This window comes from Atractosteus spatula, chromosome 25 (genome assembly GCF_055471065.1).
Source record: "Atractosteus spatula isolate fAtrSpa1 chromosome 25, fAtrSpa1.hap1, whole genome shotgun sequence".
Classification (NCBI taxonomy): domain Eukaryota; kingdom Metazoa; phylum Chordata; class Actinopteri; order Semionotiformes; family Lepisosteidae; genus Atractosteus; species Atractosteus spatula.
Window position 1 is genome coordinate 8223162 of NC_142730.1, and position 23355 is coordinate 8246516.

Consider the following 23355-nt stretch of genomic DNA (forward strand, 5'->3'; position numbering starts at 1 on the left):
TTAAATTTAAAACTTTTATTTATTCTTTATATAGAAAAACAAACCCATAGGGTTCCATACAAAAAAAATACTTTCTGCATTTCAAAAAAATACAAAATACAAAAACAAAAATCACAAATAGAATTTCTTTCGGATTCATTGATTGAACAGTCACTTAGCCTAAGAAAAGAAAAAATGTTCTGGTGGCACAATTTCCAAAACGAAATGTGGTTTCAGACCAGCCCTCAAACACCTGATGTCAATAATAAGGAAAATGGAAGGCACCACCAGACAGATCAGACTCAAGTGTCAGAGGTTCAAGCACAATGACCTCCCACGTTTTTGGCACCAGTAGTGCGAGAGAATTTGGCTTTTAACCAGATCTGACAACAGAATGCGTTGCCTTAATTTCAGGTTTTGGTTAATCCAAGGAAACCAATGTGCTTTTAGATCTTCTGCTCCAGTCTGCGACACATGGCTCTAACGCAATACAAAAACAAATCAATTGTTTCTACAAAAGATCATAAACCAAGCCTGGAAGACTTTTTGAAAAAAAAAAAAGAAAGTTCACAATTTCCTTTAGGCAGTTATAGAGCAACTTGCATTCGCAGAAAGTGCAACATTACAGTAGAAAAATAATTGCTGTGGAACAGTTCTTCCTAAAAGTTGTTCTAAGAAACTGTATATGGAACATGAAATACACATGCAAACAATCTCATATACAACCAAAAAGAAAACACTCATCTTGTGTGCCTTTATGGTAACAAATCACCCCAGACTGCTTTCCTCGGGAAATAAGTGGTTCCTCAGATAACCCCCCCTCCCCCCCCACTACAATGAAAACAGATTTATGGAATGACTCTACAAAATGCATATGGACAAATCCAGAAAGCAGCACACAGGTGTTGTGTGGGGAGGGTATGGGGTACAGCTCCAACTTTAGCCTGAGGCTTCAAACCACAGACTAGGCCTCGAGCCCTCATGAGAGAGAGAGAGTGGGTCGGGAGTGGTCTGTGTGGCCCGTTCCAATCCACATATTTGAAACTACCCTCAAAATGTCTTTTCGCGTGGAGAGAGATAGCTTATGAAATACTGAGCGAGGGGTTTCTACGTTTGTAGGAGTGTCACCCCAACAACAAGCAGCACCCAGAGTGAGAAAAGGTCTCGGAAGGAGCTGGGAAGCACCAGGACTCGAAACGCAGAACGTTCGGCTCGGGCTTTTTGAATCGCGAGGTGGGAAGGTCACCCACAGTACACAGCGCCCCCCTCCCCCGCCCACCCCACCCAGGAAAAGGCACGGCTTCGACCGGCGGCCGCCATCTTCGGACTCCTCTCCTTCCGCAGCACATGGCCCGCCAGCCCCAGTCTCGGGAGACGCGATTAAAAACAACCAGTCTCTCCGTGGCGGTCCCCTTGATCATTTCTCCAAAAAAAAACATGCGCTCTGAAGAGACGCAGCAGCCCCAGACGCTGGGCTCAGAGTGCTCTGGACATCTCTTCAGCAGGCCTGCACAAGAGGATTCCCATTGAACTCCTGGTCAACCTACAAAACAAGAACACAAGCCAGGTTAGTTTACCGGAAGGGATGAGAGCAATATTTAGCATTGAGAAGCGGAACATCTGTGTCAACGCTAACAGAAGACTTTCAATCAAAACTCCCATTCCTGCTCAGCGGTTTGGGATCCGTTCCCCAATTTCAAACTCACTTCAACTGAACCAAAAAAAACCCCCACAATGCTTTGCACAGCCAAGACGTCAAGCTGAAAACAGATCAGATCCGCCAAGCCCCCGCCCATCCCCAAAATCTCTCCCCCTTCCTCGAGACCCTCTTTTACCTCGGAGTAGGCTGGCAGGGGAGGGAACTGGAACTCGGGTGCGTTCATGAAGAGGGGGCTGTCGCCCTCGTCGTAGTCGTCCAGCAGCGGGGTGAGTGGGGTGTCCAGCCGGCAGTCGCGCGTGATGTCGCAGTAGCTGGGCGGCGCGCTGGGCATGCGCAGGGACACCCAGCTGTTGGAAGAGGTGCTGCTGCCGCCCTGGCTGCACATGCTGTTGTTGCGGCTGCTGAGCCCGTTGTAGGGGACGGTGCCGATGACCAGGGGCAGCTCCAGCACCAGCTTGTCGCTGCCCGGGATGTGGACGTAGATCTGAGTGGAGAGAGGCAACCGGATTAGAACCTGGAACCCGACAAGTCCCCTGCAGCGAGGCTGCACGGGATTATCCTGCACTGGGGGAGAAGCACTGCACTCGTCTCCAACTACAAAACAAATCTCAACCTGGTCTTTACCCCAAGAGTGGCGGGAGTGTGGAACAAGCTGCCCAGCCATGCTGTTGAGCCCCGATACCCTGGTTTTGATGGGGGATCATGGGGTCAATCAACTACTGTACAGGCTCCAATGACCTCTGGTTCGTCAACTTCCTGTGTGCCTACTCTGCCTTGACGTGACCAGTCACCCTACTCGCCAGCTGGCCAGCAGACAGGAGCAGAGAGCGTGGTGCTCACCATCAGCGCGTACTCCACGCGGATGATGTTGCAGCCCAGGATGGATGGCTTGATCTTGGGCACGCGGATGGTCTTGCCCTGCCAGGCGTCGCACATGCCGGAGATGATGTGGTTCCCTCGCACCGACGACAGCTTCTGCCGGAAGACCTTGGTGCGGCCGTTGGCCTGGTAGGTGTGCTTGGCGATGATGGCGGCCTTGGGCACCACGATGCGGGAGCAGGTGTTCTCGAACTTGGCGCTGATGCAGATATCCTCGCCTGGGGGTGAGCAGGGAAGAGGAAAGAGTTAAAACTCCAGAACTACAATTGAGCTCAACGGGCTTTGGTTAGGACTGAACTCAAGGTTGGATACAGATAAGAGGAGGCCATTAAAGCTCATCTATCCCCTTTGAGGGAGACTGAACTGAACCCAGGATCTCATCCGGCTGTCTTTGAAAGCCGACACCCTGGCTCTTAACAGCATTGCTGGGTAGCTAGGTCCCTACTCCCACCACCCTTTGTGTAAAGAAATGCCTGCTGTCCCCAATTGGAGGATCTAATCCAGCTGTGTACTGACAGAATCCAGATTACTGGCTTCAACCCTTATGGCTGGGTGGCTTGTGCCACACTCCCACCACCCTCTGTGTAAAGGAAGCACCTCCCCTCGTGTGTCACCCGAGGAAAAGGGCCGCCACTCACCTTCGCAGAAGCCCCTGCGGTCAATCCTGGCGTTCAGAGACACCTGTCCGTCAGGGATGAACATACAGGTGACCTTCTTCTCCTTGGCCCCGGCTGCTGGAGACTGGAGAGAGAAAAACAAGAGCCCAGGTCAAGTCCAGCCCCACCAGCGCCTCTCCCACTCAGACCAGTTACAGCTCAACTCGGGCCCCGCTGGCAGCCCAGTAACACTCACAAGGGGAACGTCAGCCTCCGACAAGGCTACTGTACCAGCAAGATTCCAGGCACAAATCCCCCTGAATGACTGAAGCCCTTTCGACAGCATCAGAGAAACCGGTCTGATGTCCCAGCAGAGGAACAGAGGTGAGTCTCACTTACATCCAAGTCAGGGGTGTTGACGTCCAGCGGCTCCACCACGTCAAAGTTCTTGGTGGTCTCCAGGGTGGGGTGGGAGGGTCTCTCCAGCAGGGCCTTCACGTAGTACTGCACGCTCCCGAACTTCCCCTTGTAGGAGGACACCAGCTGCCTGCAGGAACACGAGAGCAGAGATCGCGCCGTTAGCCCACAGAACAGAGGTCTTTATTGGGGAGGCTGAATAAAGAGACGAGCCACTTTTTTTTTTAAGATAAAAAAAAAAAGATACCTACCCTTGCTGAGGAAGCTCAAATCCAAACATGTACTCGTATTTGTTCCCCGGTCTCAGAGTCACAGAGCCATCCTTGTCTGAAATAGAAAGCAAAAACGGTTTAATTCTTTGTTTTTGGAACGACTTCTCCACCCCCAAACCTTGCAGTTTCAGTATTTTTCCGTTTTTTTAATTGAACAAAGCCCTTGCTTCTCTCCAACCCCCTGTCGTTACAGACGGGGACTTCCTTCAAACAGCTCTGACGAGCTGGCGTCCCGGGCCAGCCGAGCCTGAATGCCGGCCGGCGGCCCAGCCTGGGCGCTGCCCAAGTACAGTAGGCATTCACCCCCTCGGCTCCCCCCTCCCAGGGCCCGGCACATTTCCACGCCAGGAGGGGAATCCCCGCATGGACTTCCCCCGGCCAGACCCGCTCCGTGCCAGCGCCCCCCTGCGGCGGAGACGAGCAAGAGGCGCAGGTGCCGTTTCCCCGAGCTGGGGATGTTGTTATCACCGACCCTGAAGGTCCAGGCAGCTCGGAACAACAGTCACTCGTTACCACAAACTAAACCCCTTCCTCCTCTCGCTCTCTCTCTCTTTATTAATTCGTCAGCCCCGCCGCTTGGCTGAAACCGAAACTAAGCAAAACTTTCTTGCCCCGATGACAAACCGAGGGGGGGGGGGGGGGCCCCCCCAACAACCACCAAACACTTCACGGAAAGTAGCCGTCATTCTGCTGCATTGGGAAACTTAACTGGAAAAAAAAAAAGCTTCGACTTCCCTAAAAACGCACCGCTTTGAAAAGGACGTTTTCAACTTTTGGTTTTGCTTTTCGAACCAGCTCCTGCACCGCGCACGGAGAGTGAGATCATGCCCGTCTCCGACCCGCCCGACCCCCCCCCCGGAGACATGCACTCGCTCGCTCGCCCTCACCTGTGGGCTGGTCGTCCAGGTGCAGCGTGTCCTCGTACTTCAGGTAGTCCATCTCCTCGCGGCACCGCTGCTTGCCCTTGGCGTACTCCACCTTGGCGCAGCCCACACCGAGCACCCGCAGGGCCGACACCGTCGTCACCTCGGACACCTCCACCACCACCCGGCCGGCCACCTTGTCCCCACTGGAGTAGGCCGTCTTGCTGGGGTCGCTGAAGATCACCTCGAAGGTCTTCACTTTCTTCATCATGCCCACCATTGTCCGCCGATCGAAGCTTGCTTACTCCAGAAAGTGCAATCAATCACACCTGAGCGAGATAAGGGATCGACTTTCGCAGAAGCTGCTTCCAAGCAAACTTGCAGTTCTGCCGAGCACGGTCGATTTGTTTGTCTTTTGACGAGTTTTGCAAGTGAAGGCTAACAAGCCACGTTTAATTAGAAAGCACGAGTGCTTCTATTTCCTCTTGTCTACTGCGCGTCTATGCAAGGCACCATCTGTACTCCGCGGTAACTTTAGAGGGTGTAAACAGAGAACGGGGAAGTCGGCTTTTATACTGCCAATGCATCGGCTCGCTCCCCTCCAGCCCAGCTGCTCATGCGGCGCTGGGATGCCCAGCTCGGCTGCCCGCGTGCACAGCGCGCCCATTGGCCGAGCCGGGCTGTTTGTGTCGCGCTCGGCCAATCAGCGGCCGGCGGCGGCGCGTGTTCAGCTCATGGAGGAAAACACGGCGGCGAGTGCTCAGCAAGTGACGGGGCGGGGGGGGCGTGGCCAAGCGGGCCTGACTGAGAGCCTGAGCCAATCTCCTATCTCTCCTGCGTCTTTGTCTCTCAACCACCACACACACACAAAAACAGTATCGCACATATTGTACCGTTTTTTTTCTGTTCGGGGAGTGGCCAGATGTACCAGACTGGATGTTTTTTAGAGGAACAGGCACGTTCCGTAGTAACCTCAGGGATTCCAGGGGAAATCTCCATTATAATCACAGCAGTTCGAAGGCGATACCCCGCTTGCGCCCAAACCACGATTTTTACAGACACGCATTATACAAAACAAAAAGATAAATACATAAAAAAAATGCCAGCCGTACACATTATTGCTCGAAACGGGCTGCTGATGGGACAAACAACGAGATACAAATTTGTGTGAAAAGTACACCCACAAAAATGGCAAAAAACGTGAAGTATAGTTTGCATTTCTTCTCAGACGACTTTACCTTTACAGACCGCAATGAGGCTTAGTGTTGATAAAACAGATATTGGGGATGAAATTGGTTTTCTTTATTTCAAAGAACAACAGCTACAGGAAAACAAACTATGTTGATATAATGTGACGCTAAATCTAACGAACTATTCTGAGGGAAACGGATTTCTAAGAATATTTCAGACGATCGATAGACTCATACCACTTAAAACGATATTTTAACCTCGGAAAGGAAATAGGTGGAAAACAGTATATACAGAGATACACAGTATAGAGTTTTATCTATCCGTTCACTGTAGCTTTTAATGTCTCAGTCTAGTTTTACTCTTGTTTTTTTGTAAGCAAATGTGATGTTTTTTATTTCCTTTTTTTGTCTTGTATTAGTGTGTTACTGTACAGCGCCTCTAACGCGCGCGTAGGGCTTATCGTATTATCGTATCGTATTACAATGTTGATCTGCACAGACATACCGTTCCTCGTTATCTACCATCAAGCGGGATAAAACAGTTGTGTCACAGAAACGCGTTTTAATTCGATGTCAAATTTCCATCAGGAGGCTACCAGAACAGAGTGCAGGGTTGGTGGACAAGACAGTGCGTGAAAACACACTTTGAAGACATTAAGTGCTCAGGGAGAATGTTCGATTTTTCCATCATCAAGACATATTAGCGTCTTGACCCAAATTGCTTAAACATTTCAGCTCAGCAACCAGTGCTGGATAAACCTTAAATCGCACGAAATTCTTAAATGGTTTTTCCTTACTTTCCTGTACCTATATGTCGACACATATATAGAGGGGGAAAAAAATACTTCAGCGGTTCACCATCGAGTTTCGAATCTTGTTTTTGGAAGGACTCGTGTTTTGTTCCCACAGATACGGTGATGGTGTTGCCCCCCTCAACGACCACCCGTTGCCAGTACTATCTGAAGAAGGGGAAGTTATTTTTCTCTCGCGACGGTTTATTGACGCTGAAACGGGGTCGGTTTGGGTCCGCAGTGAATTCATTTTGGTTCTCCTCCGTGGTTCTGCGCCCACGCCAGTGGGCTGCCATGTTCTGTAATTCCAGTTTCATATTCGATACTCCCACACCAAGCAACTCAAAGTGAAGCGCTCGAACTCAGTTAATTGCCTTGACCCCCCCTCCACACTTTTTAGATAATTCGAAGCCGAAGTTGTAGCTTTTCAACCTCAATAAAAACGAATCGGTCGTTGTTAAAACGGTTTCTTGCTTGTATACGCCGTATCGGACCGGACCGCATCGATTTACATTGAAACCGGATTCTCCTCGCGAAGGAAACCGGTCGGGTACAATAAGGAGGTTCGGCCGGATTCACGCAACCCACAAGGAGTCTCCTGCACATTTCCGATAGGAAACAAATGGAAAAATAAAAGGATTAGTATTACAAATGGTGGGGAAGCGGCGCAAAGTCTAATTGTTAATTGCGCCTTAGAGAGACCGGTGTTTTATGGCGCAGTCCCTGAACCGGGGACCTTCCGGGATTTCGTGGAACCCCAGGGGCGCGAGAGCGAGACTGAAACGGGAGAGGTTCATTTTAAGTCTCGACACCGCCGGATGTGTCTTTCCCGGCGCTGTCCAGGAACACGGCACCCCGCTTCCCCCCCACCTACCCACCTACCCTGAGGAGGCCGTGATAAGACACGTGGGATCACAGACAGATCGGGTGGACGGACCTCCTGTTCCCACCTGTTTAAACAATACTGGCACCTCCGGCGTCACGAAGCCGAGTGAGTTCCACTACACGCGTGAACGACGTTTTCATTCTTTCATCCGAGCTAGTGACGGTCCGGCAATCACATCGCGCAGACAAGTTGAAGAGACAAGATGTCAATTCAGTTATCCCTACAGCTGCGGGACATTTCTGATGGTGAATGGGATCGGGTATTCCATCGATAAGGGCTGCGCCTTCAGCCAGAAGATCACGATTATGATTACAAACGAAAGGAGACCCCCCCATCTAGCCGGTTCGATAGTATCTAACTGGGTTTGTCGAAAGCACCCAGGGTGTCGACTTCAACATGATTGCCTGGGCAGCTTGGTCCACACCCCCACCACCCTTTGTGTAAGGAACTGTTATCGGTTTTAAATGCACTTCCCCGTAGTTTCCTGTTATGGCCCCTGTTTACGATCCCGGCATGCACTATCCCTTAGTGGAGGAGCGGTGACTCTGTGGCTCAGGATCTGCGGCTGTGGCTGGAAGGTTGCCGGTTCATATCCCGCAGCCTGCAGAGGAATCCTACTCTGTTGGGCCCCTGAGCAAGGCCCTTCACCCCAGCTGCTCCAGGGGCGCCGTATAAATGTCTGATCCTGCGCTCTGAGCCCAGGCTTCTCTCCCTGTCTGTGTCTCATGGAGAGCAAGCTGGGGTCTGCGCGCGGTAAACGCGTGGATTGTACTACGTCACAGTTTTAAAAAAACATTGAAACGTTGTCCAATGTTATGTCACGGAATAGGTCCCTGTGGCTAAGCAGCCGTGTTTCTGGACCTTTTGGGCAGGCTACTTCGCCTTATTCCAGTAACATTTCCATGGATAAGTGGATGAAAATGAGCATAAAAGCATCAACCAAAAAACCCGAATATCTCGTTTATCTGGATTAGCTCGTCTTCAGACACACCGGCCCTTCCGGGATCCATACTGGACATAACCTGTCCTCGCAATACCGGCCGCTTTAACGGGGGAATCGTCTAGCAGGGTAACATCGTATTCAGCCACGTTAGTGCAGTCGGTTTACCCGGCTGTTGGGTTAGAACTTGAAATTACCCCCCTACAAACAACAAATATGATGGGTTTTTATCTTTTTTTTTTGCTGTTTGTAGTTTCCTTCCAGCTCAGCTCTTAATTACCTGATTTTGCCCATTATCAGCTTAATTGGACCAGTTTATCACCTTTTTTCCACGGCAACTTCACCGAGCTTTGGGTTAATACTAGATCAGCACCGGTAATTGACAACAAGAGGTATAATTTCGTTGAGTTGTGTGCGTAATGCACAGACTGTATTATTACTAAATTACTGTTTTCCCATTAAACAAAAAGGCTAAATTGAAACTGCGGTCGCCTCACGGCTGTAGCATATATTTGGCCAGCTGGTGGCCTAACTTTGGAGACTTGGCGCCCCCTAGTGGTTGTTTCTGGAGTCGGTACTGTTGCGCCACCTCGTACCCTGCATCTCTATAAACATCACATTTAAGTCAAGCTTTCCGACTGCCAGTGGATGAAGAGCAGGGGACGGGGTGTGTCGGCAAACGGGTTCAGAAACAAGACTTGCGCACACGCTGTTGGTGATCCGGGACTGGGATGACGACACGACACGCCGCGCGCGGCAGTGACGTAACAGAGGAGCGCCAGGTTTGGGAATGTGTGCTGGCACGTGTTGCCTTGGCCGCCCGGCGGCGCGGGACTCAAGCCAAAACAAGAACAACGCAGGTTTTTGCAGAGACAAGACTCCGAATTTATGTATGATTAATTCATAATTGCCTGTAATTTATCCTGTTTGTTGTCCAGTCTGCAACCAACATTGATCCTAGAGACTGTTCCAATAGCATTGAAAGCACGTCTGCAATCACTGCTATAATCCCCAGTTAATTAATTATTCCCTTTTCGACACAGTAGGGGACTCACTCCATCAAATTAATAGATCTAATTAATTAATCCCGTTAATTCGATTGCTTATCAGACTGTGCAACGCTAGAGTGATGTTCCTGGACACTGCAGTTAACATCCCCGCTCTTGCAAAAAAAAAGACACACCTTGATCAAAAAGTCAGGACATCGGATCAACGTTAAAATAACGTCCTTTAATCCGAAACGCGGGATCTCCGACAGCACAGTGTCTGCAGTCACCATACAGGGACACTGGCATGGAAAGTCTGGTGTAAAGGCAACAGCACCACCTACTGGTCCGCCAGTGCCATCTACAGCGGCCACCTATGTATTTATAAATACATATATATATATATTTATGGTCCATTGTAAGTTGTACTAAAGTCGGGCACCCCTTCAAATGTACAGTCTGTCAAAATGACATCAGACATCCAGTCGAGCGAATTGGGATGCAGTCCGAATGAGGGTTCGATGGAGCAGGTGAGAGATCGGCTGTAACAGTCATGAGGCCCCCAGACGGCGCACCCTGCTTTGGACTGGAGAACCTGGAAAATACGAATCTGTGCTTCGCCGCGAGCAGATCTGAGAGGAGGTCCCTGCGGCTGACGAGAGGCAGACTCATCCCTCTCCCTCACGTGACCGATCAGCTTGCACTTGCGGTGTCTGATGCAGGGGCAGCGTCCTGGCGAGCTGGAACACGCTTCTCCTTCTGCAGGTGTTTGCATCCTGTGCGAAATGCTTCCCAGCTTCCTGTCTCGAATAAGAGAGCCTGCTGGCCCCACTAGTACCTCTTCCAGCAGCAGCCTCAGCTCACCCAGGAGTCTCCCCTCCAGGTGCTGGCCAGGCTCACAGCTGCTGGGCTCCTGTGGGGCTGCCAGCTGGGAGCTGCAGGGTGACATGGCTGCCGGTGCTGAAATGAATAGAGGTCTAATGTGAAATGGAGCCACTGGAAGAGCACAGGGTCCCTTCACACAGAGCGCCAGGGATTCCCGAGATCGAAGGTGGAAGATCCAACCCAGCCCCTCCGGCTGGCATGTGGCCTGGCCCAGACTCAGGGCAGATTGCTCGCGGTGAGCGGCTCTCCTGCAGTGGGGGAGCTGGGAGCAGGCTAACCTTCGGCAGGTCCGCGCTGGGAGCGCTGAACAGGAGCTCCGGCTCCAGGCGTGGGATGGGGGGGCTGTGGGCTCTCGTTGGCCCGTCCCAGCCTGCACTGGCCAGGATACAGGGAGCCCCAAATCCGACGTCTGCTCACGATCTGATCACGCCCACAGGGCGGCAGCCAGCAGGAGGAGGGCCGGAATCTGGGGTCTTGCCGCAGCGCTGGGCAGGAGGTGCACTTTCTCGGGGTCTGCCACCATCGCCCGGGCATCCTCCAGAGCCGCCACGGCGGCCGCGGCCGCGCTGGCGTTGCCCGTGACCAGCAGGTCGAAGACGCAGGCCTGGAAGTAGACGTCCTCGGCGGGCAGCTGGCGGGCACAGTGGGCGCGGGCGGCCAGGGCGGAGGCCGGGGGGGCCGGGGGGGCCAGCCGCTGGGAGGCGGGGCAGCCCCACACGCACAGCTGCAGGTCCTGCTCGGGGGAGTAGGCCCCGGCCACCTCCCGGGGCGCCCTGACCGCCAGGGACAGGGAGCGCCCGCTCTGCCGCACCACCAGGGTGGTGCCGATGTGGGCGGCGCGGATCTCGGCGTGCTGCCCGGGCGCCAGGCTGCGGATGCCCAGGCTGGGCCCGCCCCGCCTCTCCCCGGCCGCGGAGGAGCCGTCCACGAAGGCGGCGGGCACGTCGCCCAGCCGGGCCTGGTAGGTCTGCTGCTCGGTGCACTCCGGGGAGCTCCTGAAGATGACGGTGATCTGGGCAGGGGCACAGAGCGGGAGGGAGAGGTGGGTCGGAGGGAAAGATCGGCCTGCAGATCTGGATCTGGGACAGAGCTGTAGTTGGCCCCCAGAGGGCGCTGTATCTCGGACACGAAGGCCACTGGGAATCTACTTTCAACGGCACAATAGCAGCACTAATGCATGAGACCGGTTCGGTTTTCCTACGACGCTGTAGGGGGACCTGAGAGATATTGCACCCCCCAAAAAGAAGGCGCTAGATCTCGCAAACGAAAGGCGCACAAACGCTACCTTCCACGGCACAGAGCGGCACAAACAAGCAAAGTGGGCTTCATCGTTGTGCTGGTCATGGGGGGGGGGGGGCAGCTTCACGGAGCTAGCAGCAGCAGGAGGGATTCTGGGGGTGCGGGGACAGACAGACGGGGCCCCTACCTTGCTGAGGGCGGTGGCGGGCGAGCCCTGGCCCACGGGCGCGCTGGTGGCCTGCACGAACAGGAAGCGGTTGTCCAGGAGCGGCCAGGCGCCGGGCACCGCGCAGGTCTGGAACTCGTCCCGGAACGTGCGCACGTGGGGGTCCCCGAAGACGGCGCAGTGCAGGTACTCGGGCGGGCGGCCCTCCCTCTGCTGGTAGCCCCTCTCGTAGCTGCAGGCGTCGCCCGGGGGCGGGGCCCGGGCCGGGGGCGGGGGCCGGGGCGGGGCCGTGGGGCCCGTCTTGGGGCAGCGGTTCTGGATCAGCAGGTCCTCGATGCCCTGCACGGCCGAGTGGTAGGCCAGGTTGCCACGGCAGCCGCGGGCCGTGCGGCGGGTGCAGAGGGCGTAGGAGCGCAGGGCGCTGCAGTACGGGGCGGTGCCGCGCCCGCCTGCGCCGCCAGGGCCTCCCCCGAGCTCCAGGGTGGCGGCCACGAACTCCGAGTTGCACCTGAGGATGTGGCACTGCGCCCACACTGCCGAGAGAGAGCGGCACCAGTCACATGGCCGCTGCCGGCCAATCGCAGCGCAGGATTCCCAGGCCCTTCCTGTGAGCACAGAGCTCTGCCTGGTTGAGTACAGAGGACGGGGAGGACCACTACGATCATCCCCTTTAGGGCTGAAACACGGCTGTTGATGTTGCTGGAGGACAGGACCGCTGAGAAACTGAAAGATTGGGTATACATATGCTGATAAGCTAACATGATCTGTTTTTAAGGCCAACCTGCTGTAGAAATAATAGTAATAATTCCTTACACTTATACAGCACTTTTCTGGACACTCCACTCAGAATGAGGACTCCCCTCCACCACCAGCAGTGTGTATTCCCCACCTGGATGATGCTCCAGTCCGCTCCCCACACACCAGCTCTCAGTGGGGAGGAGAGCAGAGTGATGAAGCCAGTTCAGAGATGGGGGTTATTAGGAGACCATGGCTGGTAAAGACCAGGGGGAAATTTGGCCAGGATACTGGAGTAACACACCTACTCTTTTTGAGAAACTCCCTGGAATTTTTAATAACCAGAGAGAGTCAGGACATCAGTTTTATGTCTCATCCAAAGGAAAGCATCTTTTTTACAGTTTAGTGTCCCCGTCACTATACTGGGGTATTAGGACCCACACAGACCGCAGGGTGAGCGCCCCCCACTGGCCCCAGTAACACCTCTTCCACCAGCAACCTTAGCTTTCCCAGGAGTCTCTCATCCAGGTACTGGCCAGGCTCACAGCTGTGTGCTGCAGGGTGATAAGGCTGCTGGTAACATGACAAATGTCGTATTGCAAGATAACATAACAAGCAATGAGACTTGCTCTGTGTTGCTGGTCCACAAACTTGCAGACTGGAGGTCAAAACTCACATTTTCAAAATTTGGCTCCAGCCAGGGAGATATTAGGTTGCTGTGCTGTTAAAATGAACATTTCTCATACCTTGTTTACAGCACAACTGCATGATCACCAGGCTGATGGCAACGGTTCTTTCCCACGGGGGGCGTGCGTGAGTGTTGGAGACAGAGAGTTTCCCCATTCCCGTCCATATACAGGGCGCTAGAGTGGGCGTCGCTGCACTGCACGAAGTGTCCACCAGAGGGAGACAAAACACACAATAAGACAAAAAAACACCAGGATGAGCTAGGGGAACTTTCTCCTGATCGCACTAGCACTCTTCCGCTTTAAATCCAGTTATCCACAGATTCTACTGGCTTTCCACTTGTACCAGTGTTTCCCAGTCTGGTCCTGTATAACTACTGCATTGCCTGCTTTTAATTACAGCTCAAACTTGTTAGTTTGGCTGTCAAAGCCCTTGAATTCAACTGTCTGCTGGTAGTGTTAAAACCATTTCAGTTCCTAAATACCAGGATACGGTTAGTAACTGGTATGAAATCTGCACTGGGTTCAGCCTTCCTCTCACTTTATTGTTTCAGTGACTTGCTTGAATTGAATGACTGGTCCCTGGCAGCCCTGAGAACATCATGGGTGTGTTTAAGAGTGTCACTCCCCCTGCCTCTGTACACCGTTCCTCCACAAAGAATAAGAGCTGTTCAGAGAGCTCTTAGGGGAGCAACAGTTTTACACCAAGCGGACACACAGTCCTGCTCTCTGTCTCACTCTCTTGAAAATGACACACATAACGGAGATCATTAGGGAGACCAATCGATCAGCTGGTTCAATGAAGACATCGATGAGCTTTAACTGAGCTTAACTCACCCAGAACAAAACAAAACAGGAAGCAGGGAAACAGGTTTGGTTTCACGGACAGAGGCCAGGGAGAGCTGTACCTCGATTTGTGATGAGGGGGTAGGACGCCTCCGCTGGCGTCCTACCTAGTGCTGGAGCAGCCGTGTGCCAGGACAAACAGCTGGAGAATGGGTGAAGGTCCCCTCAGCAGCAGCCTGGCCTGTCACTCCATCTCCGCGCTCAGGGAACACTGCCCCTCCTGGGCAGAGAAGCACAGCAGCTGAGCCTGCAAACAATACACAACCAGGATATTGTCTTAATATATTGGCGGCACAGAGTTTTTGACTTCAAGAGCATGGTTGGATAGCTTGTTCCACACTCCCACCACCCTTTGTGTAAAAAAAAGGCCATTTTACTCTCAGTTTTAACAGCACTTCCAAGCAGTTTCCATTGTCCTCTAGTTCATGTTTCTGAATTTTCTTTTTTCTTTACAGTCTATTGTGCAAATGGTTCTGATACGTTTCCTTTTTCGACTGTTCTGTTCTCACACTTGATCTCTGTTGTGTCCTTTCTGACTCTGACCTATCACCAATCCACCTCTAGTTTAAGATTTTCAAGGGCATCAAGCCAGCTTACAGACTTCATTTCCATTTATCACAGTAAGCAGTGCAACATTGTACACGTGGCAGATCAGCGGTGTTTATGCCCTGGATGGGAATCATTCCGAAAAGTAACCCAAACTTATGCTTAAGATCCTTTTATTTTTTTCCAGGCCAGACTTACCAGACAAACTCAGCTCCTGTCCTGTTCTTTCAGGTGTTTTGACGGGCAACAGGAATGCGCCAGGAGTGGGATGATAGGAGAATCCAGCTCGTGAGCCGAGAGAGTTCGGCTCTCGGTTATTTCCACTGCCTCCTTGTCCAGCTAGGGAGATAGGAGAGGACACATGTCCACCTGGTGGTCTTGTTTCGACGTTTAGCTGAGCTCAGGTCAATATGGCTTTAAAGGCACGGCCGAAGCAGACTGCTGTCACCCTTTCTCCTCCTGAAATGGAGGCCGACAGGAAGCTTTGTAGTTTGGACTTTCTCTCTCTCTGTTTGTCAAAGAGGCACAAGGTCAAAGCTAAATCAAATATGAGTGAGCCCAGGGAAACGAGGAGGCCGCTCTGTCCTTCCTGCTTGTCGGATTTGTGCTGATCTCCCTGCCCTTGCTTAAATAACATTGCTGGGGCTGTTTGTTTCCAACATCCACCACTCTCTGTGTAAAAACAAACGCATCCAGTTCCTCAATCTTGAAGGCGCCTCCACTTGGTTTCCTTTAGACCATGTTTCACTATTGAAATATAGATCCATTTGGATTACCTTTATCAGTCATTTTTGAGGATCTCGAACATTCCTGCCAAGGTGTCCTGAAATCTCCTCTGTTCAAGACCGAAGAGATTCAGCACCTTTAACTTGCCCGTGTGTCTTTTCCGTCTGGGAGTTCACACGATCACTCTCTGAACTGACTGTTTATTTATGTGGTCACTAAAACTGAACACTATCCAATAACAATGCTGAAAATAAAAAGAAAACCATAGTAAATTTGACACGTTTTGTTGAAATCGGCCTCTATTCTCTGCTTCTGTAATTTGTTTGTACAGCACATAGGTTAGAACAATGATAATTTTTTTAAAATAAAAAGCCTGATTTATGTACTGCTTCAGAGAATTCCCCTTTTTCAGCAGAATCCTGTCTTCCTAACATCAGGAGTGCAAGGTCGAGGTGAAACAGAGTGCTGGATACAAGACTGGATTGCAGCTCCCTGTCCTTCAAGGTCTCTGATTGCAGGAAAATGTAGGGACCTAGCGCAACAGAAATACTCTTGAACTCCGACCTCTGACCTCCAACCTCCCCTTGTTTCTTCACTGCTGCTGGTAGGAACAGGCCCAGTGGGCTGGAGAGAGGCTCCTTTCTGAAGATCAGCTCTAGGCACAGTTAACCTCACCCCCTCAGAACACCAGAGAACACCAGGTTTTCAAAGCTGTTCCCGAATTAAGCCAATTGCCTGTGCTAAATGCATCCAAATGTGCATATGTTCCAAATCTTTACAAGCTGTTGGCTTATGGGTGACCAGTGGGGCTGTGGTTCCTCTGACCCAGGGTTGACCTCTTCTGACCTATGACCTATGACCCATGACCAAACCTCTGCAGCAAACAGAAGCACTGACACCAAGGTGGCTGATACCTTGAAAACTGGCGCGATCTCTTCACACACAGGTGAGGGTGAAAAAAAAATCTTTTCTTTTGGAGTAATCAGAGATGTCACCAGCACAGAACAGGAAAAGGGAGGCCAAAAAATATTGTCTTTAAAGAGCTACATTAACCACCGTACATCTTACTTTAGAAAACTCCAAATAAATTGACTTCTCAGCCTATTACCGGCATCTGTGGGGGGGTTCTGGTTTCAAATGTTTCTGGGGGGACAGGAGAGGATCTGTCGAAGAAGAAATTCGCCCTGGCAATTTGACCCCGATCATTTTCTCCCTCTGACCTTTAATCCAGTTTAAGAGCTGCAAGCCCTGTGCTGTAGAGAAGGGGTGGGGTGAAGAATTACTCTCTAAATATACCCCCTTCACTCCCCAGCAAAGCATGGGGCACTGCTGCTGGCCGTCTGAAATAGCACCTGCTAAACTGAGCGCAGGCAGGCAGGCCGGCCACACAGAGAGCAGCCTGCAGCCCAGCCCCAGGACCCCAGCGCACAGCTGCGGCACTCTCCGCACAAACAGCCCTTCCCAGAACGCCGTGCGGCTGACTGAGCTCCTCAAGCCCGTGTCTGCCCTCGTGAGGGTCTCCGGTGGTGAAACTGGGACAGTACGGGGGGGGGGGTTACACATGCCTTATAGTTTGCACAGTCGCTGCGTAGTCATTTCCCACAAGAGCCACTTGGGATCCCCGAGAGGCGTTCTTTACACCAAGAGTGGCGGGTGTGTGGCACGGCCTAGCATACCATCTGAGAGCTGATTGGCTACAATCGTATTCTCATCAGGCTCCTTCTACGGTCCTGTGGGGCAGGGCTGTGTCCTTAAACTATTCCTCATCGGCAGGAAACGCGAGAAGACAGAAGCTGCGCCACCTCTTCCAGTTATGACTGGAAAGTGTTAACACGGCCTGAGCCCTGTGTGGGCCATCACCACTTCACGAGGATAATAAGAGACGGGCTGGAAACATTTGTTGCGCTTGGTCCAGTTGCAATCCAACGCACGGGGCCCACGGAGTGAACGCACAGCGCGCGGGGTGAATAACACCGTGCGGTCTGGCCGTTGATGTGAAAATAATTTACCATAAAACAACGGCATGAGCTCGGATAAGGCCCTTCCGCTATAGAGGTTCGGCTCCGTGGAATTGCGGCGTAACGTGCCGTGGAGGAAATACAGTGCCGTGGGTTACTCCACCGGAAAATGCTCTGTATGAAAGGAAATAACTGCCTTGTCTAAACCGCGCACCGTGGATCTAACGCGGCTTGCCACGCCCGCGGGCAGTGCGATGGCCAAAGACAGCAGGCACCGGAGCGCTACTGGGTTACCTGCCACTGCCACGGCGCGTATCCACCACGGCTCACAGCTGCGTGAGGCAGCCAGACGCGTGAAATGTAGTCGTGGGAGCGTGTCCACGCGTCTGTATTTTTTCCCCCGCTTTTGTGAGGGTACCAAAGTACCGAAATGTAACATTCCGCGGTTCTGGCGTTATAAAGTTCGTTGTAACCGGAAAAATACAAAATCTGCACGGTTGTTTGCGGAGGGTCCAACGCCTTTGCCATCTAATATACGATGGGTATGGCATTCTGCCTTACGGTAATGGCCGAAGAATTTCTTTTTTAACCCGCTTTATCCTGTCCAGGGTTTCGGGGGAGCCGGGGCCTATCCCGGCAAGCAAGGGGCGCAAGGCAGGGTCCACCCTGCACCGGGCGCCAGATCATCTCAGGGCAGACAGACACACACTCACACCAGCGCCAGTTCCCTCAGAAGCCAATTAACCCACCAGCATTGTGTTTGGATTAAGGGGGAAAACCGGAGCACCCAGAGGAAACCCACAAGAACACGGGGAGAACATGCAAACTCCACACAGACAGCACCCCGGGACTGGAATTGAACCCAGAGCCAGGGCGCTGCGAGGTAGGGGTGCCACCCGCCAGCCAAAACAAGGAACTACCGGTCTCCGACCGCTACGGCTCCTTCAGCTCACCAGTGCTCCAGTTTCCAAGCGGAGGCTCTCATCAGGCTGTCCGGACAGCAGGTGCGGGACGCTGGAACCTATTAGGAGAAGATTATCAGCGTTCGTATGCGTCTGGGAAACCGTTCAATAATCACTTTGCATATTATTATTAGTAGTAGTAGTATTAGCATTAGTAGTAGTAGTATTTTCATCACGCACAATCAAATTCACTTAAACAAATACGACTAAATTCACTCAACGAATGAAGAAAAAGAAGACCCAGCCGTGCCTGTTCGGAGCGAACTTTAGGAAGAGTACAGACGTATCGGGGAACTCCTGTCGACACGCTCTTCCACGCGCGTCGGTCTCGCGCTGGCGCCGCGGGCGGCGCGTGTCCCTTCCACGGAGCCACACCGGGGGGGGGAGAAAGACCGGCGGCCGGCGGGAGCGGAGGGGTCTGTCTGCAGGCTGCGCGCACGGAGAGGGATCTGCGAGTGTCAGATGGTCACATGAGATAGCAGAAATCCACTACCGCATGAGTGGGATTTTTTCACGGAGTTCCTTCCTGGGCGGGGGGTGAGGCGGCCATTAATCACCCGCAAGGACACCTGCTGCGGGCGCCAACAGCTGTCAGCGGACCCCCGGAGAGAGAGCCGGGAAGGGCGGACGTGGGCCTCGCCGCTCAGGACATGCAGAGCTGAGAGAGAAGGGGAACCGAGCCTGGGCACGACACGACGGCGCGGGGCGGTCGGATGTGCCCGTGACAGCGAGCGGCGGCTGCGGGTCCCACACCCGGCGCGGGGCCAGGGGCTCCTGCCATGCTTGGCGGCGTGCCCACGCTGTGCGATCACTTCAGCGCCCGTCTGCAAGAGAGCTGCGCTTAAGAGTCGGGAACCAGCGTGTCGGGCTGTCGGCGGCTGAGGAACTCGGCCTCCTCGGACTGCGCCCGAGAGCCTTCAAATCCCGACTCAAAACCTTCTTCTCCAGAAGGGCTTTTATCGCACTGGTCCTGCGTCTGCCGCCCCTTTGCTTTCCTACTGTATTCCAAACCCTTATTGTAGCTGTGTGACTCAGCTGTCTCCTCTCACTGTGTACTTCATTCTTACTGCAAAGCGCTTTCAGAAGCCACCTGAAGCGCGTTCAGTAATGAAGCCACTAACGGATATTGTGAATACAGACCTAAATCTTTATTATTTGTGACGCGGTGGCAGAAAAGTGATGTAATATAACATATATATAACACATCAACCCACACCCTCCTCGAACCTTTACAGAAATGCTACACAGCAGTTTGCCAGATGAGTACTTGTAAGATAATGTGCCCATTATATTACACGTTATAGCGCATTACTAATTTGTTTATAGTATTTGTTTTAGAGGTGTTTTATACTTTTAACTGTTTTATTTGTGCAAATTTGTTCTATACTTATAAAGAAGAGTTATTTTTTTTAAGATGTTTATTTGTGGAGAACACTGCCTGTTTTACATTTTTCAGGATGTGCACAATGCTTAGGTGCAAGACAATGTGAGACATTTAAGGATGATGTTCAGTATTGTCCAAGAGAAAGAGTAATTGCAGCCATGAAAATGTACCTTTTGCACCAAACAGTAAGCGTGTCCATTTTCAACAAGAGGTGCTGAAGAGATGCAAGTCTATTTTGTTTTTACTAACTGTACTTGCAGTGCAGTTTTAAATGCACCTCTCCTGCCAAGGCACTCGCCCCTCGGGAGAGACAAAGTACTGCTTCAGTCGCTCACGCTGGTCTTCGGCCTGCTGGGGGGGGTGGCCCGACGCTTCCGCAGGAACATTCAGAAATGCCCCAGCTCCATCTCTCCTCCAGTTTCCTGGGATCACCTGATGTTCTGTGTCCTCCTGGTCTGCCAGGGCAGGCGGCATGTACGCCTCAGAACGGCACCGTCTGAGGTAGTTGTGTAGGCAGACAGATGCCAGGGCGATCTTCGCCACCTTATCCGGTTCCAAGCAGATGGTTGTCCTGAACACACGCAGCCGGTTTGCTAAGATCCCAAAGGCGTTTTCAACCACACGCCGAGCCCTTGAGAGTCGATAATTGAAAACCCTCTGGTCGTGGTCCAGCTGTCTATGGGAATATGGCTTCATTAGGTCGGGTCGGAGTGGAAAGGCATCATCCCCCAGAAACACATATGGCAGCACAGTGTTTGTGTCTGGAAGGGGCTCTGCTGGTGGTATACTGAGTCGTCCTTCATCCATGGCTCTGTGGAGGTCCGAGTGGGCAAAGATACCTGCATCTGGGAGCCGACCCTGGCAGCCCACACTCACGTATGTGAAACTGTAGTTGGCGTCTGCTATGCCCATCAGGACAACGGAGAAGCGGCCTTTGTAATTATAAGACGTGCTGCCCGAGTGTGCCGGTGGCTGTATGAATATCCGTTTTCCATCCACAGCACCCAGGCAGTTTGGAAAATGCCATTTTTCATAAAAGTCCTTGGCTATCGCTCCCCACTGATCTTCTGATGTTGGTGTCTGGAAAAAAAGGAAAGAAATACACGAGAGCCTGTCACCGTTGACTGGGAAACATTCACACACGCAGGGACGTGATGCTGTTTTTACAACTGGATGGTCAGTTTGGCTTTGTGCTGCATTACCTTCAGATAGTCCTCCTTCAGGACTTTATGCAGTGCTTCACACGTCGTTGTGACGATGTCAGATACCGTGGATCTCCCAATGTGGTATTTGAACCCCAACAACGTAAAGCTCTCACCTGAAGAAAAGGCATCAAACAAGATGTTTCTACTCTTGAAATACAAGGGCCTTGAATAGGAAAAGTCCCTGAAGCTAAGGCTACCAAATGTCCGGATTTTCCCAGACATGTCCTCTATATTGATCCTTATATCCCTGTCCTGGGGGAATTTTCAAAGATCCAAAAATGTCCGGGATTTCGACTCCCATTATTTTCACCATGAAGAATAATTAACAAAAGTTTTAAGGATGAGGAGGTTAGGAAGAGAGAGAATTTCTTAACCTCTCTAGTTCGCTTCACGACCTACGTCGGCATTCAGTTTTCATCCTGTACGTGTACGATGATGTCATGAGAGAGCGAAATCGGGCGTCAATACCAGTGTCTTTACCCAGTCTGTGCAGTGCACAAGCGTTCCCCTGAAAAGGCTCCCTATTCGGTTTCTCATTTCCCTACCCTCAAACACCATGCCAATGCGAAAGTGTAAATTCACAGCAGAATTGAAAAATACATTTCCGTGTTTTCGAAGTGGCAGAGAAGACTGGGAAGCTGGGTGTTTGGTGTGTAAGCCTGGTACTTTTGTCTCCGTGGCAGATAAAGGTGGACTTGCCCTGCACGCTCATGTTGACTCAGACAAGCAGACAGGCAATTCCAGGAGAGAGTTCGTCAACCAAATTAACAGATTATTTTGTCAAATCTGGCAGCAAAACAGAGGATACTGTTATTGCAGCAGAGGGGGCTTATGCATTTCACACAGTTAAACATCATCACAGTTACTTTACCAATGGCCATAAAACGTGGGATATTTTGAAAACCCTCTCCATCCCGATCCCTTCCCAGATAAGGCAATAGGAAAGCTCCTCAGGGTGTCCTCTTTTTTCGATGTTCAAATATGGTGACCCTACTGAAGCTCCCCAGAGGTTAGCCTACTAACCTGTGGCCAAAAATCTCAGCGTGACGGACAGGCGCTCCCTAGCTGTGATAGCCTTCCGGAGTTTGGTGTCCTGCTTGGATATGAGCGGTGAAACTCTCTCCAGCAGAAAATCAAATTCCTCTGCGGTCATCCGGAGCAGCTCTCTGAATCCCGTCCTGTCATTCAGCTGTTCACGAAAAAGCAAACAACGGAAAACTAGAACACAGATAAATAACAGTTCATAAACAGTCTCTACTAGTCAGCGATAGGATGCTCGTAGCTAACGTGCGTAATAAAATCATTCCTTCTCACCTCCAATTGTCGCTGAAGAACTGTCAAACCATATTGTCCACAACCAAACAAATGTGGCCTACTCCGCGTTCTTCGGCGTAGCCTCTTCTTCTTTTTCTCGCCACAAAGGAGAGCACAGGCTACCGCAACGGCAGCAACTATCTGCTTGCTCTCCATGTTGTTTGTTTACTCTCCTGCGGTGCTCCTCTTCCTGTTCCGGTGTGCTCCACGGTGATTGGCTGCCCAAACGAGGTGACCTCGCGGTACAACATGAGATTTGGAGCCGTGATGAGAAGTCGTGAGGGAATCGTGTCATTAGTCACCCCCTGCAAATCCTTGTCGTATGATTTGACACCCTCTAGGACAGAAAAGGCCGCGAGATTCAGCAACTGCAGCTGGTAAATTTGACATGCTCTCCGACTGGAAGTCGTGTCGAGTCATGTAGTGTGACGCCTTAATCATTTACTCTGAACTTAATTAACCACGAGAAACCAGATTCCTTAGATGAGTGAGTCCCAGACCCAACCACAACCCAGTAAACCTCAGTTCCTATCTTGCTTTGAAGCGTCCCGAGAACTGTAAACGTTGACACTATCCAGGTGTTAATTATTGTCTCTAGAGATATAAGATATTTCAATAATCACTTCCGATAACCGTAACATTATAATTTAAAATGAAATCCAATCAGTATTGTCGTTCCCAAGAAAAAGGCAGTTTTTAGTGTTTTAACTGAACAGCAGTCTTGCACCTATCTAGGTATATACATGTTTATGTGGTATAAATACAGTTGAGTCAGATGCTAAATGTGTTCTGTAGAATAATAACCATGGTTGGAGTTCATTGTGTAAAAGATTTTTAGACAACAGGTTACATGACTTATAATACACATGCATGATGTCACAGGCAATCAACGTGTAGTTCGAGATCGATCCTATTTGGAAATGAATACGCTATCGTCGTGTATCGCCGCATGTGCGTGGCGTCTGTCGCTGACTCTTGCTCACCACAACCGCTCTCCTCCGCTCGCCTGTGAACTACCCTAGAGAAGAGAAGCACGATTTGAATCAGTGTGCCCCTTTTCGCCCCGCAGTCAGATTTTAAAGTTTGTAATCTCGATACATCAACGCAGTCTCCGTGAAACGACTTTTCTCATCCTAATCCGGATTATTTAGAGCCGATGTTTCAGGAAACCTGACTGATCGCCAAGGGGTCAAGTCTAGAACTGAGCCTCAGGCGGATGCAATTCACGCAAATAGCCAACAGGG

The 23355-nt window shown here is 51.5% G+C and overlaps 3 protein-coding genes across 8 annotated transcripts; all 3 read right to left on the reverse strand.

Moving 5' to 3' along the window:
* txnipb (thioredoxin interacting protein b) lies at positions 1-5216 on the reverse strand. The gene is made up of 7 exons (XM_088905733.1): positions 4691-5216; positions 3783-3858; positions 3514-3661; positions 3157-3259; positions 2480-2736; positions 1815-2123; positions 1-1522 (listed from the first exon to the last, which is right to left on the reverse strand). The coding sequence occupies exons 1-7, from the start codon at positions 4944-4946 to the stop codon at positions 1478-1480; spliced, it is 1194 nt and encodes a 397-aa protein (XP_088761859.1). The 5' UTR covers positions 4947-5216; the 3' UTR covers positions 1-1477.
* A 4466-nt stretch (positions 5217-9682) lies between these two features.
* hjv (hemojuvelin BMP co-receptor) lies at positions 9683-18659 on the reverse strand. 6 transcript variants are annotated; one of them, XM_088904913.1, is made up of 8 exons: positions 18459-18659; positions 18200-18267; positions 15339-15532; positions 14761-14901; positions 14079-14263; positions 13231-13367; positions 11771-12282; positions 9683-11356 (listed from the first exon to the last, which is right to left on the reverse strand). In XM_088904913.1, the coding sequence occupies exons 6-8, from the start codon at positions 13325-13327 to the stop codon at positions 10769-10771; spliced, it is 1197 nt and encodes a 398-aa protein (XP_088761039.1). In that variant the 5' UTR covers positions 13328-13367; positions 14079-14263; positions 14761-14901; positions 15339-15532; positions 18200-18267; positions 18459-18659; the 3' UTR covers positions 9683-10768. The 6 variants fall into 6 exon arrangements, with proteins under 6 accessions (XP_088761039.1, XP_088761041.1, XP_088761043.1 ...); XM_088904915.1 differs by lacking the exon at positions 15339-15532 and having other exon boundaries at positions 14079-14236; XM_088904917.1 differs by lacking the exon at positions 15339-15532 and having other exon boundaries at positions 13231-13362.
* Positions 18660-19379: 720 nt separating this feature from the next.
* Positions 19380-22305, reverse strand: LOC148815304 (uncharacterized). The gene is made up of 4 exons (XM_088905433.1): positions 22112-22305; positions 21821-21986; positions 20795-20910; positions 19380-20672 (listed from the first exon to the last, which is right to left on the reverse strand). Exons 1-4 carry the CDS (start codon positions 22265-22267, stop codon positions 19860-19862), a joined length of 1251 nt encoding a protein of 416 aa, XP_088761559.1. The 5' UTR covers positions 22268-22305; the 3' UTR covers positions 19380-19859.
* Between the last annotated feature and the right edge of the window lie 1050 nt (positions 22306-23355).

Coding starts and splice junctions, on each gene's coding strand:
- LOC148815304 (XM_088905433.1), bottom strand. CDS start 22,267: ATGGAGAGCAAGCAGATAGTTGCTGCCGTTGCGGTAGCCTGTGCTCTC. Junction 20,911..21,820: donor GCTGAGATTTTTGGCCACAG/GTTAGTAGGCTA, acceptor CCTTTTCTTCAG/GTGAGAGCTTTACGTTGTTG. Junction 20,673..20,794: donor TGAAGGAGGACTATCTGAAG/GTAATGCAGCAC, acceptor CTTTTTTTCCAG/ACACCAACATCAGAAGATCA.
- hjv (XM_088904918.1), bottom strand. CDS start 13,327: ATGGGGAAACTCTCTGTCTCCAACACTCACGCACGCCCCCCGTGGGAA. Junction 12,283..13,230: donor GCAGTTGTGCTGTAAACAAG/GTATGAGAAATG, acceptor CTCTCTCGGCAG/TGTGGGCGCAGTGCCACATC. Junction 11,357..11,770: donor CCGCCACCGCCCTCAGCAAG/GTAGGGGCCCCG, acceptor GCCCCTGCCCAG/ATCACCGTCATCTTCAGGAG.
- txnipb (XM_088905733.1), bottom strand. CDS start 4,946: ATGGTGGGCATGATGAAGAAAGTGAAGACCTTCGAGGTGATCTTCAGC. Junction 3,859..4,690: donor CCTGGACGACCAGCCCACAG/GTGAGGGCGAGC, acceptor TTTCTATTTCAG/ACAAGGATGGCTCTGTGACT. Junction 1,523..1,814: donor CCCTGCCAGCCTACTCCGAG/GTAAAAGAGGGT, acceptor CTTGTTTTGTAG/GTTGACCAGGAGTTCAATGG.